Below are 13,012 nucleotides of genomic sequence, written 5' to 3'. Positions count from 1 at the left end.
CTGGGTGGGCATTTATCTGGGTCCAGCTGAAGCCCATTCCCCTGCTGATGTGCAGTAATGGCATTCAGAACCAAAGTTATCAGGCATGCACTTAGTAACTTACCCAAACCAAAGCTTACCCATCTCATCCTGCTCCCTGGGAAGTTGATGGAAGCACAATCAGGAGTTTCTTGGGGAACTGGGGGTTTTGTGCCCCATTGTGGCTGGAAGTTTTTTATAAAGTTTTTAATTCTGTATGCACAAGTGCATTATTCTCTGATGTCATCTTTAGTGCTTAATGATGTTTTAAAATGTGCTTATGAATTGAGACTGCCCACAGACCCATTAAAACTATTCCTTGATGTACGGGTTATAGTTCTTTTATTTCAGAAGTGACTCACAGGGTCATGGAAGAAATGCTCCTCCAGTTAGATCGCTCCACCACTGATCCCAATAAAGTCTCTCCCTTTGAAAGAACTGGTACTAGTTGCTGTCAAAATAACATGCTAAATTTTAATACTGTGAACATTCAGTGGAAATTCATCTTTTCTCACGAAACATAGCAGCATGGTCCATAAATTCAGAGACTTCCATAAGTGACTTTTTATCTAAAGGTACCGTCTGCCATTCTGCAATGCTGGGGTACCAGCAGACTTCCTAATAGAAGCATAATGATATGCTAGAGTAACATCAGTTCTATGGGATGGTAAATATTCAGTAGCTCCTCTTACATAGTAGAAGATGCAGGCCTTAGCCTTGTATAAAAATATGCTGTCAAAAAACTAGAAAAAGCATACAAATCATCCAGTCCTACACAGTAAAACCAGCTGCTGGGGTTACTTGTGCCCCAGGGCAGCTTTAGTTTGGACATGCAATATATCACCATAGGACTACTTGATCAGAGTTGCAGTCTCAGGAAATATTTTCGGGACTATTCAATTTCCATTAGCAGTTTCTCCAGGATATATTAGGCACAAACTGGGTTTCCTTCAATATCAATCATTCATGTTTTCTCTTTCATCCTGTCTTTGCTAAAATGGGATTTTCATGGAGGCCATGAAATTGCAAAATTTAGCCTGTTCTTATGGCTGGTTTTATCATTTAGGCTCCTTTAATGTTGTTTTACAGCAGAGGCTGGATGAGGAACCTCTCTCCACCCTGGTGTTTGAGAACACCCAGTAATGCCCAGTATTTTGCCTTTCCATGCAGTGATTTCCTGCCCCTCTACTCCCATCTCTTTCTGCACACTTCAAGACTGCTTCTCCTTGGCCACGCTCTGGTAACGGGTAACTTTGCTCTATTCCCCAAGGACGCAAGTTGCTTACGCTTCCCCAGTGAGTGAGAGCAGTGGTTTCTCCAGGACCAAGGTTAAAAACTATTTATTTATGACTTTCACAGAGCCCTGTGATGCTACAAGCATACCAATGCCAGCTGTACCTCCTGAGGTCCCTTCCAAATTGAATTATCCTACAACATTACCACATTCATACATACAGATGCAAAGATGATGAGACCTGATGACACCTTCTCTCTGAAAAGGCTACAAATATTGCTTCTTTTTGCTTGTTGTGAAAAGGGAGAAAGAAAGATCTTTAAGAACTGCAATGTTCTCATGAGGGGCAGCTGGTGAGACCACCTGGTGACTCAGGCGAGCTGGAAGCTCTCTGAAGAGTGGACTTTGCGGACCCAAGGTACAAAAAGAATTAGAATAATCCCCAAAGCAATTCAAAGAATAACCAAAACCCACCAGTGCTTACAGTTCATGCATGTTCCAAGTCTTTTGTAACAGCAACCAGTTTAGTTAACAGTGTTCTTTGTCGCTTACTAATTATATGATTCTTCTTTTCTAAGTAAACTCCTGGAATTTCCTCCCTCTCATTTGTGAGGGTGCTTCTCAGGGCCAGCATTTCCCTCCATTTAGCTAAAACAAACAAGAGCTTTCTCTTTGAAAGTATTTCAGCATCATGAGATAAGTTTCCTTCCTCCTTTTAATAATTGCAGGGCTCCCCGGAGGAAAGTGTCAACAACATAATTTCCTCCCAAATCCAAGAGAGATACAATGTTCTTGTAGGTGGTGAGATTAGATTACAGTGAAATTAATTGCTGGTTTCAAGCTTTCATTCTTCAGGCTGCAGCCTCAGCTCTCATGGATGTGTTACTTCAGCTCACCTGTGATCTTTCCTACTTCTCTGCATTAGATGCCCATGGAGCACACAAAGGCTGCAACCCACAGTCCAAAGGCATAAAATCCACTAGTTAATATCTTTGCTGCACCTTAATTTTCTACCTATAGGGAGTGTTCACACGGACAGGGTACAAGGGAAGACAAAGGATCACAGGCTGCATCTTGACGAGCTTATCATGTTGTTTGAAACATGGTAAGAAAATCCCAGGTCATGGGGATGAAGGAAGCAGCAATGATGAGACTGCTTGGTCAGCTGCTGTACATCTCAAACCACTTCACTGAGATGACCCATTTGGACATTTTCTTTTATGAATAAATAAGCGAATGAATAAAATCCGCTAGCTCTGTCTGTTATTCACCCAAACCACAATAGGGTGGATTGATAGCTTGTAGACAGGGCTTTTGAGGAGATATGGAGAAAGTGTCCTTGCAGATTAATTCAAGGACAGCACTCTAAGGAGTCTGTTACCCATTTTTCAAGCGTTCCTATGTTTATTTACTGAAACAACAGGAGTAATATGACATCATAAATCTTTAAAAAATTGAAATAGTAGTGCCAGTCTTGAAAGATTAATAATAAGGAACGCCTTTTAGAGTGTGCTCATGGAAATGTAATATGAATGATTAGTGTTTTTGAACATTAGAATTACAGTGTATAATTGTAATGTTATAGCAGCTATATAGAAGTGAGTCATCCCTTAATGGAATACATTGTGAATTTAATTATTTACATGGAAAAATCAGGGCTGATATAGTCGCCGAATGATAGACCTACCGTTTCCTACATCCTGGAAGCGTTATGAAGGAGCAGCATTGCTATGCAGATACACTCAGTCCGCACTTGTTATTTAGTTTTAAATTCTACCCTAGAGCATATATGCTTTTGTGTCGCTTAGGCTCTCTCCCTGCAAGGCCTACCATAGGTGCCAAAATTCATCAAGTGAGGATTTTGCTTGCAGGAGAATGGGGCCTGTGTCAGAGGCTGAGGTCTGTTCTTTGGGCAGGGAGGGAGCTGTCTCCTGCTGGAGAACCCAGCAGCCATGCAGGGTGCTTTGCCCTGGATTTCTTCTGCAATGGTGGTTTCAAAACTATTTGGTGGAATCACTTCCAGCAAAAGCATGCTTTAGAATATGAAGATATGCTTGGGAGACACATTTCCCTAGAGTGGCTTCTGGGTATACATACAGTCACCCAGGAAAAAAACCAGGAGTTTTTTAGATGCTTTTATAATGCAGTAATATTAAAAGTACAGTTTTGGTCAAGAGCAAAACATCACTCCCCTGCACAAAAGGCAGGAGTGTGTAGATTCAGTATCTCTGTGTTTGTCATTCTCCCTGTAAGTATTTGCCACACACAGGGAGCACGTTGCAGGGCTTCTCAGCTGGCTTGGGATGCAGGCGGGAGCCTCTGGGCCTCCCAGCTCAGCCGAGGGGCTTTACTCGCTGGGCTGCGTTCACAGCCGCTGCACACGTCCAGAGGTTTCGTTTGCTCCCGTGAACAATTGATTTGATAGCAAAGGGAAAAAAGAAGGGGAATTTTTCAAATCCTCTCAGCCCCAGTTGAGGGACTCATTGTAAAACTATCAGACAGAACCCAGCAGAGTGGAAATCCCTGCTCCAATAAGCTCCAGCCCTGGAGGGTGAGGGATGCGGAGTTCAGGATGGAGGTGCGCTTGTGGGTGCCCTGCGCTCCCTTGCGCTTGGCTCTTGCCACTGTTACTGACCTGCAGTGTTACACATCATTAGTGTTAAAAAAAGAGCATCTAACCAAATTGAGCTGTAAGCAACTCAGACCTAAACTACAGACTTCTCTTTTTTGCTGGAAAAAGTTTGTAATTCACTAATTCAAAAAATCCCTGGTGCGTGATCCTGCACATGGGCGTCTGTCTTTTGCACGCAAGGAACTGTAAATGCACTGTACCAGAGCACATTTGTTAACACAGTTTATTGGCACACTTATTGGCAAAGCATACATAAAATACAGTTGTATTATATAACACACTGACTCACTGTGTCTTTACATGATGAGTTGAACATATTAATATGTAAATGAAAAAATTAGTTTCTTTTATAAAGTTTCACATAAATACACCAGAATTAAAAAAAAAAAAAAGTAAAACATAAAATGGATTGAGGGCTTTACAAAATTATTATACAAGAAATATACTATGAAAAGAAATAACAACAAAGCCAACTCAGATACAATAATAAAAACACAAAAGTTTTAGATTTATTAAGCTGCCCACAAAGTTAATGGATTACATGGCTTTAAAATATCTGGATTGACAGCAATTTTACAAAGCATAAACTCTCATAGGACTGGGTGTCTTTTTCCACATAAAAATATTTCTCATGTCTTTGATGAAAAAAAGACATTTCTTGTTTCAGCATTTTTAGTAACCGATGGAAAGAGTATCTAGTGGCATCAGCTAAACGTAAATTAAAAATGCTGGATCCTTGAAACGATTAACCGATGAAAGAAAAGTCAAAGAAAGAACAAAAGTTACTTTAAATTACTTTTCCTTAAAAGCTGATTTTTTCTGAAACAAGAAATTTCCGGTGCAAGTTGAAAAGCAGAAAATATATTACAATTGTAAAAAGTTTTACATAGTTACGTTAATGAGATCCTGAGCACTGATGACTTGTTAAAATATGGCCATTGTTGATGAGGAAAAAACCAACCCCTTCCAATAAAATGCATTGTCAGAAATTTGCCGTGAGATGCTATTTAATTTTCAATTATTTTAATTGAGGTCAGTGCCAGTATCGTGTTGTATGTGAACACTTTCCAAGAAACGTATATGGTAGCTTATACAAGAGTAGTCCCTAATTAAAAAAATTGGATAGCTTTAGTTTAGAAATAGATACTGTATCCGTTGAAAGATGTTTTCTTAAATGTTTCTGAAGAATGCTATGAAACAGTAATTAATAACCCACTGACATACATCGCAGTGGGTACTGCTGCAGAATAACCTATTGGGAAGCTTGTGGTGTGGGGTTTTCAGATTTAGTCTCCTGGTTAGCAGGAGGTTTGCTGTTCCATGGGCTGTTATTTCCCAGTGCAGGTGAATTGTTGAAATCTTCTTCATCATCCATGCCATTTGCTGCATCATACTGTGTATTCTCTAATCTAGTGATAAGCCTTTCATCTTCATCCCCAAATTCGCCTCCCATCAGAGTTGGTTCTCCTACCACCATCACATCCTGTGAACAGCACCCAATATTTGTTATATGGAAACCTTGAGAGAGAAAAAATCAACTTAAAAAAATCATGTTAGAGAACTTGCATCTCTTAACTTTGTGATATTTGAACAACAGAGTTAAAAGTTCCTGCATAGTAGGAACCAAAAGACAGGCTTACACTTTATCTCTAATTTAAAATGGAAAAACTGTAATACATCTCTCTAGCTGCATGCTCATGGCTCTGAATCTCAGAAACCCCAGAACTGAAAAGCAGGTAGACTGAAAAATGCATGATTTTAAGCAAATAAGCAGGCTATGAACCTGCCTTAAACTCCTGCTTGAAATATTTAACCTTTATCCAGTAATTCTTTCCTGAGCCATTATATTTGGAAAAGCACCAGGGTGCATCTCAATTGCAACTCGGCAATATGTGTATTTTATAAGTATTTTAAAAGAAACCACATTTCTTATCCTCAGACTTCTCAGATGTGGAGCACAGCACTCTAATAAAGATGGTAACTCTCTTAACCATAGCCAGCCGAGCCCTTTTACGCACCCAATATACTTGACATTCTGCTACTTAATTATGGTAATTAATTTAGGTAAAGTTTTCGATAAAAACAATGTTCACACTGATTTGACAATTTGCATAGCTAATTAAGTCATTAGCAAAAACCTGCTGATTGCCAACAAGCCCTGAATTTACCATCTGTTATTTCATGGTGCCTGTCACCTAACTCCATGTAGGCAACCCTGCCGCCAATCTGTGCAGTAAGAGGACCAATCTGTCCAGCTGGTACCGTAAAAGGAAGATGAAGAGTGCTAATTATAATTACACTGATGAAGCTAGTAGTCATCAAAAACTGAAGCATGCAAGAAAGAAAAAAATTCATCTAATCACTGCTTTAAGTACAAATTGTCCTTCCATGAAAACAAGTAAACCGCCTACTGTACTCCAGTGCATCACAGATTTGCTGCAAAAAACCTAACCAGCATGGGATAGAAAGGTGCAAACTTGAGATTGGAAAGCAAAGGTGCAAAGCCAGAGAGCTCGCCTGCTCTCTCTTCAGTGGAGAATCAGGCTGCTGTGCTAACCACTACAGAAATATGTGGGATGCATCTTTTGGTGCAGCTCAGGTGGCAGGGCATCAGCTAATGCTTGGTACAAGTGCAGCAACTCCAGATGTCTACCTTTGTACCTGCTGATTTAACAAGCCCTCCCAGGAATCCTAGGGAACAACAGATTCATGTTTTAAAGGATGTGTTCCTCCTTATGAATGTAAAAGCATTTGTAAAAGGAAACAGAAGACAAATGTTTGCATTCAGTAAGGTTTCTTTTTAATCAGGTATGTACTTCCTTCACCATAAAATAATACAAATTATTGCCTGCAGGTATTTACACTGTTTCTCCATATCCCTCAGCACAGGCTGACATGGTACAGAAGAATGTTTATATCACATTTTCAGCCTGTGCTATGTGAAAAATTTGAGTGGTTGGAAACTATTACATGATTTGTTCTTTGCACTGTCTATATTTTGTTACTGCATATATCCATAAAATATTTGGTTAAATAAAAATCACACACAGCTTTGCAACATCAAAGTTTAAAAGACAAAGGTGTTCATAACCAAAAGTTTATCCTAATGCACTTCATCCCTCTAAACAACAGACAATGTATGGTGTCGGACCTGACCCCGTTGTATTGCGAGAGCAGGAGTGACAAGAGAGACCTGGCAGAGGACAGCGAGTTGGGTTTGGCGTGCAGCGTGATACAGCAGGGGAAAGTGACCACAGTGACTGAAACACAGCATCACAGACCCAGGTGGCAACAGTTCCTCTTACTTCAATGCTTTTGAGCACGGACCTCAAGTTCTGCCCGTTGCCGTACCAGCAAGAGGTCGGCAACTTGGATGAGGCTTAAATAAGCGCATAAAAAATCACTACGGGGCTAGAATGGCTGGCTAGGGAGGCCACGTGAAAGAATGAAATATGTATTGGGAGGGGGAAACATGCTCAACAGCTGCAAGTGTCGAAAGGAAGAGGATTGCTATAGGCCAATCCGATGAGATGTAAACTAGGGTACTAAGATGACATTAAGTAAACAAAAATGTTACCCCCACTGCTAAGACAATATTCCTGTTACTGGGAACCGTGGATTAATGACCCCACTGGCACAGTGCTAGCTTTGCTGCTCAGGTCACCTAACACTGGGCTGGGAAAAACCTCAATCTGCAGCAGGAAACATTCGTGCATCAGCGGGGAGATGCTCAATGACCTTGTAAGCATTTCCATTTCTAATTTCTCAGATTCTCTGCAAATATTATTCCTGTAGGATAATGACACCCACTGAGAGGACAGTTTGCACTTGTTACTGAATATCTCTCTCTCTCTGGGAATTAAACTACAATTATATTGAAGTTAGTGGAGTTTTCCCTCATTCTATTTAAAAGAGAGACATCACAGCATTAGTTACAGGACATTTGAAAAAATAATATATGTATTTTTGACAATCTTGCCCCTTAATAGTTATGTCAGGCAAAAATAGTGCCTTAGGAAGCGCCCATGCTGGTTCCTCCCCAGAGAGGATTCTGCTCCTCAGACTGAAAGCTGAAGACCCCACCGAGTGCACCCCATTGAACCTCCACTCACTAGTTCCCGTGCAATGACCACCAACCTCTGAGGAGGACTGGAAGTGACTCCTTTTAGAGCCCCTCAATGCTTCTCCTTAAATTGGCCAGTGGGGGTCACTGCTGTTGAATGACACAAGGCTCCATCCCTCCCAGGGTTGAGGCTGCAGCTCTGGAGTGCTCCTAGCTCCTGCTCATGGAGTGAGAAGCAGAATCCAAGAATTAAACCCTAGTCTCTTGCACGGCAGCACACACTGCTATGGCCTAGTTATGGTAGCACATATTTGACTAGATTAGTTTAAAAAAGGTTTAGACTGTAGTCACTCAATCTTATTAATTTACTATGTGATTAGAAACAACATTTTTGGTCAAGGAATGTCTCATGACAGTAAAATATGGTTGCAGTGAAGAACTGTAAATAAAGCAGTGGATGTTTTACATTATGTGATAGAAATGTATTATTTAATAGTACAACCACAAAAGCAGCTTTCATGTATATCATACCTTTCACCCTGAAATAACCCTAATTGCCATCCAAACTTAAATTGATGCACATAAACTATACACAGAGATCACTTCATACACAACTCGAATGCAAGCACTTCTATTTAATAGACCAGTCATTTCTCAGGCTTAATCTTTTTTGTATCAAGCCTCAAAGTGTAGCTCTGCTATGCTCAGGTATGTAACTAACGTTTTTGCCTTGAGATTTTAAAAGTCATCCTGTGGCTAAACAATGTCTTTCTGGGAGGTAAAAAAGTGTGGCAGGCCATGTAAAATTCCCCATCCCTGTGCCTGCCATCTTTGCTGCTGTTAACACGCAGCCCTGCTGAGTGTTTTACAGTGATTAGTTCCTAGGTCAGGTGTCACAGTCCCCAGAAGTAGACAAACAGCGCTTCACGAGTCTGAGATAATTAAAAATGCCTGAAACTATCAAGTCTATTGTTCAAGCAAGCCTCATACTCCGAAGACTGAAAGTTGCACTAGTTTTAGCAGCCAGCATACCTCTAAGTGCTAAGTCAAAAGAAGAAGGGTACCTCCTCCTGCCTTCCTTCCTTCTTACAGAATTGTGTTACTGGTGATTATTTTAATAATTGACTTCTTAGTTCCTTGCCACAAAATTTATTAATGACTGAGAGCTCCCATTGCTGCCCATACCCATTATGGTAGTCACTGACTCCAAGACAAAAACATTGGACTGACAATGGTGTTGAAATGATCTACAGAAACGAAACTGACATTTTAATTAGGTTTCAGAGTAAACACTTTCTAGAGGAAAATGGTTATCTTTCACATCTCATCATAATCTTTTCTGTTAACTTGACATTTCTGGTCTGAAATTCTGGAATTTTTTTCCTGAAGCACAACAACTAGAAACCAGTTTGTTCACCCTCATCTCCTTACAGCTAAATCTTAGATTCTGAACTGCAGAGGTCTGAGACATGGGATAAATTCTGACACTAATCTTCTGGCCCCGGAACTGTAGCTCTGGTACTACAACATTCATTACAAACCACCCAAACCTACCCCGTTTCTGAAATGCATAGAGGATTGTATTGCTCCCTTCCACATTAGCAGGTTTATTTATGGATTTGGCTTTTGAGGAGCTTATAGAGAACTACAGAGAGGAGGAGAGATTATTGAGGTATGTAACTTGCTTAAAAAATGTAAGGAGGCTCTAATTAAGACTCTGGATGTAACAAAGAACATTTGATTTACTCAGTGGCATGTAGTGATGCTTTATTCTTTCCAACATAAATGATACTTCACTGGGTTCAAGGTTACAGTATTACACTCAACAGGATCTTTATTAGTTAATGAAGGAAAAATCCAACTATTAATTTCTATGGTGATGACTGGGAGCAGCCTAGCACAATTATTTTTTGAGCTTGTGAGAGCTGTGCATCATTGTCACATTTCCAAATTCAAACAGATGAAAATGGATCAATATGTGCACTGCCTGTATTAAACTTAGACGAAAGTTATATTTACGTGATATGGCTGTATGGACCCCTTCTGATGATCTTGCATAGACCTGTAATCCACAGACCACAGTGTACAGGTCACTGCTCTACATACAAGGGCCTGGGCTTGCAAGAAAGTTTTATTTGAAACAGAAGAATATGAAAAATGCAAAGAAATCAGATGTCATCCTGTAAAGAAGCTTGAAAACTGAGTAAGACTTGTGAAAACACTGCAGCTAGCTTCATATATTAGAGGAAATCAGTAATGTGTACATGATAAGGCAATGACACACCCAAATAACACAACTAATTTCTTTGAAACCATAAGAAAACTAACATTACAAAGACAAGTTTTCTATGAACCTTGCTGAAGGAATCTTGCCCATCTTTGCTCTTTATTTAGAGGAAGGAGGAAATTGGTAAAACTTCTGGTGAGAAAAATATTTTTGCATTTGTGCTACTGGAGTGATTTCAGTGGCACTTGGTTCTGCTTCCAACACACCACAACTGTTACCTCAGCACCTACAGGACTCAGGTCAAAAACGTCACTGCACAAGTAATAGGCCAATCTAGGCATGAGCTGTGCAGTGCAGTCATGTGTAGCACACTGGCTAACTACATTTGTTTTAAGAATGTAGAAAATATGTACTATGTAGGAAAGGTGTTAAACAAGAGACTTGGGGAGGAAGAGTCATATTGGCAAGAGGGAATGCAGAAGGTCTACAACCAATAGCATGAGAACTAGCAGACTCATGGAAACCACATTATAAGGGAAAATGAGTGTAACAGAGTGCAAGTGACTGTCACAAGGGCAAAACTTCGTATTTTATTTAGCAGAGTTGCGAAAGTATAAAAAATAGTTAAAGATTTGAGGACAGTCTGAGACTGACCCTTTTCAAATTATTGATAAGAGGGAAGAGGCATACCCAGCCACTGGCAGAATCCCTTGAGATGCTTTTGAAGACTGTGTTATTCAAGATGTAATAGAATGTGTCAACACAGTAAAATTGCTAATAGATTTAAGGCAACACAAAGGGCAGAAATGATACTGATTGATTAGGCTTCAGCAATCGAACTTCAGGGTGCAGTGCCAACCTGACCCATGCACGGAAATACAGCCACATCATTTCACTTTCTGGGCTTGGCTCTGTATGGTCAGCACTGTCCCTGCCTGAAGAACTGATCAGAAAACATGTGGGTAGAGGAAATGGCACAGAATGTGTATGTGACAGAAAACCTTCCATCTCATTGATCAAGTTTTCCCCATGTATTTATCTGAAGATCTGGAAGTGGCTATGGGGAAAAATGACAAATCTGTTTGAAGTTTCAAGCTTTGACATAGCTGATGGCATCCCAGATGCTTTCCAGTCATTGTCCTGAACATGGAAAATTTGCCTCTGCAGACAGGAAGACCTCATTAAAGAAACAGAAGTTAATGGTGTGGGTGAGAAGTTTGGATGAGGGATATGGTAAGTTCACACATTTGCCGGAGTGTTCACAGCATTACGGTAGGAGCAAAACTGAATAATAACTGATGTCCTAAACCAAGAAACATTACATGGAATAGAGGCTAAGAAAACATTCTCTAACCAGGTTTAATTTCCTGTCAAAGACAAACAACTTAGGAACATAGAAGTGACAGGAAATTAGGAGTTAGATTCTATTATAGTGGAGATTGTCTTTGCAGACTGGGAAGACAACACTGGAGAAGAAGAGAAAGCTGAAGCACATGACTTCATATTAATGCAGGTTTGGTATGGACATGAACTCATTGTTGGGGTTCTCCAGAGAGTACGATGGGAAAAATGGAAATGAAACCAGCTCTGCTTATGTGAGTCATCTGGACAGAAGATGCAGTGATTTCATTCCTCTTCTATAATAATGAGGGGAAAAATGCTTTTAATACTGAGAATGGATTATTTCAGTAGTTTTGTTTTCTACTGTGCAGCAAAGTCTCATTCACAGAAAGCTCTGTGGCCAAATGAAGATTATAGTTAGTTGAAAACTGTCAAATTGTGTTTGAGGATGTCTTATCTTCTATCACATATAAGGGTGTCCAGGACACCCAAGAAATCAAACATTAACTACAGACTGATTCACTTTAAGGTAAAGTTAAGAGAAAGAAATAGAAAGCAAGTTACTGCTACCTGCAGCTAACTTTTGAAAGGAGTGGCATGCCTGTAATAAGACCCACGTCAAAGAATACATGATTTTGAAGAAACATTGTAACATCTCTCTATTTAACTGAAAAGTGTTGAGTAGTTTTACACCAAAATATCCTACTGCTATAATTATTTTGAGTTCTGTGTACTCTACAGGGTGGCCCAACCATCAATTCCATCTGGTTTGCTATCTCTGCTGTGGGGAAGATGGGAAGAGCTGTTAGTATGTCAAACCAAACAGCTAAGCATCTTCCACTGTGCAGAGGGAAAGAAGAGTCCTAAAAACAGAACCTGATCCTCCATACAAAAGAGTTTGGACCATCTTGCTACCTTGGTACAGAACTCAAAAAATGAAAAATATTAACTATGCAGCACCCTGACAATCAATGAAGACTAAAAATCCCAACCATGATAAACTTGATCATTATGTCTCAGATGCTCAACTATTATCTCCATCAGGAAGAGTAGCCTTGACTGCTTCATCTGTCAGGAGTACCCTCTCAGCACCTGAAGTCGGCTTGAATATCAGTGGGAGTGACAGGTAACTATCAGAGAGCTCAATTATACTCAGACATATGAGTACACATGGCTACCATTGAAACTAACAGAAGTCATCTGTCAAGGGATGAACAGGCTGAAGAGAGGCAGGGGGTCAGCTTATGGTCCTACTGAACTGAACTTGGGGCAGGGATAAAGTGATTTTACTGTCTTTAAAACTTGGAGACAGCAGGGAACTAGCTGGTTGCTCAGTTTTGCACCAAATTGCTGTTTTTTCTTAAATATGGTTGATTATTGATCCAAGGGGTTTTCTGGCAGCCAAAGTCAGTGAGGCATAGTGGTCCCACTCACCAGGGGATCAGGTAGCTGGCTTTCTGACTGCTTCGTGCTGCCAGAAAAAAACAACCCAGAGAT

General features: G+C 40.2%; 1 protein-coding gene across 1 annotated transcript in view; it reads right to left on the bottom strand.

Annotated features, from left to right (window-relative positions):
• Positions 1-4,744: 4,744 nt before the first annotated feature.
• The window catches only part of LDB2 (LIM domain binding 2), a gene marked incomplete at its 5' end in the record, with an annotated part of 50,916 nt that continues 42,648 nt past the window's right edge, over positions 4,745-13,012 (bottom strand). The window contains one exon of the mRNA XM_010185966.1: positions 4,745-5,367. Within this exon, the coding sequence (XP_010184268.1) occupies positions 5,137-5,367 (231 nt within the window). The remainder of the gene's footprint in view (positions 5,368-13,012) is intronic.

Source organism: Mesitornis unicolor, unplaced genomic scaffold, assembly GCF_000695765.1.
Source record: "Mesitornis unicolor isolate BGI_N332 unplaced genomic scaffold, ASM69576v1 scaffold18606, whole genome shotgun sequence".
Classification (NCBI taxonomy): Eukaryota; Metazoa; Chordata; class Aves; order Mesitornithiformes; family Mesitornithidae; genus Mesitornis; species Mesitornis unicolor.
Note: the sequence above shows the minus strand (reverse complement) of the source record. Positions and strands in the feature narration are given on the sequence as shown.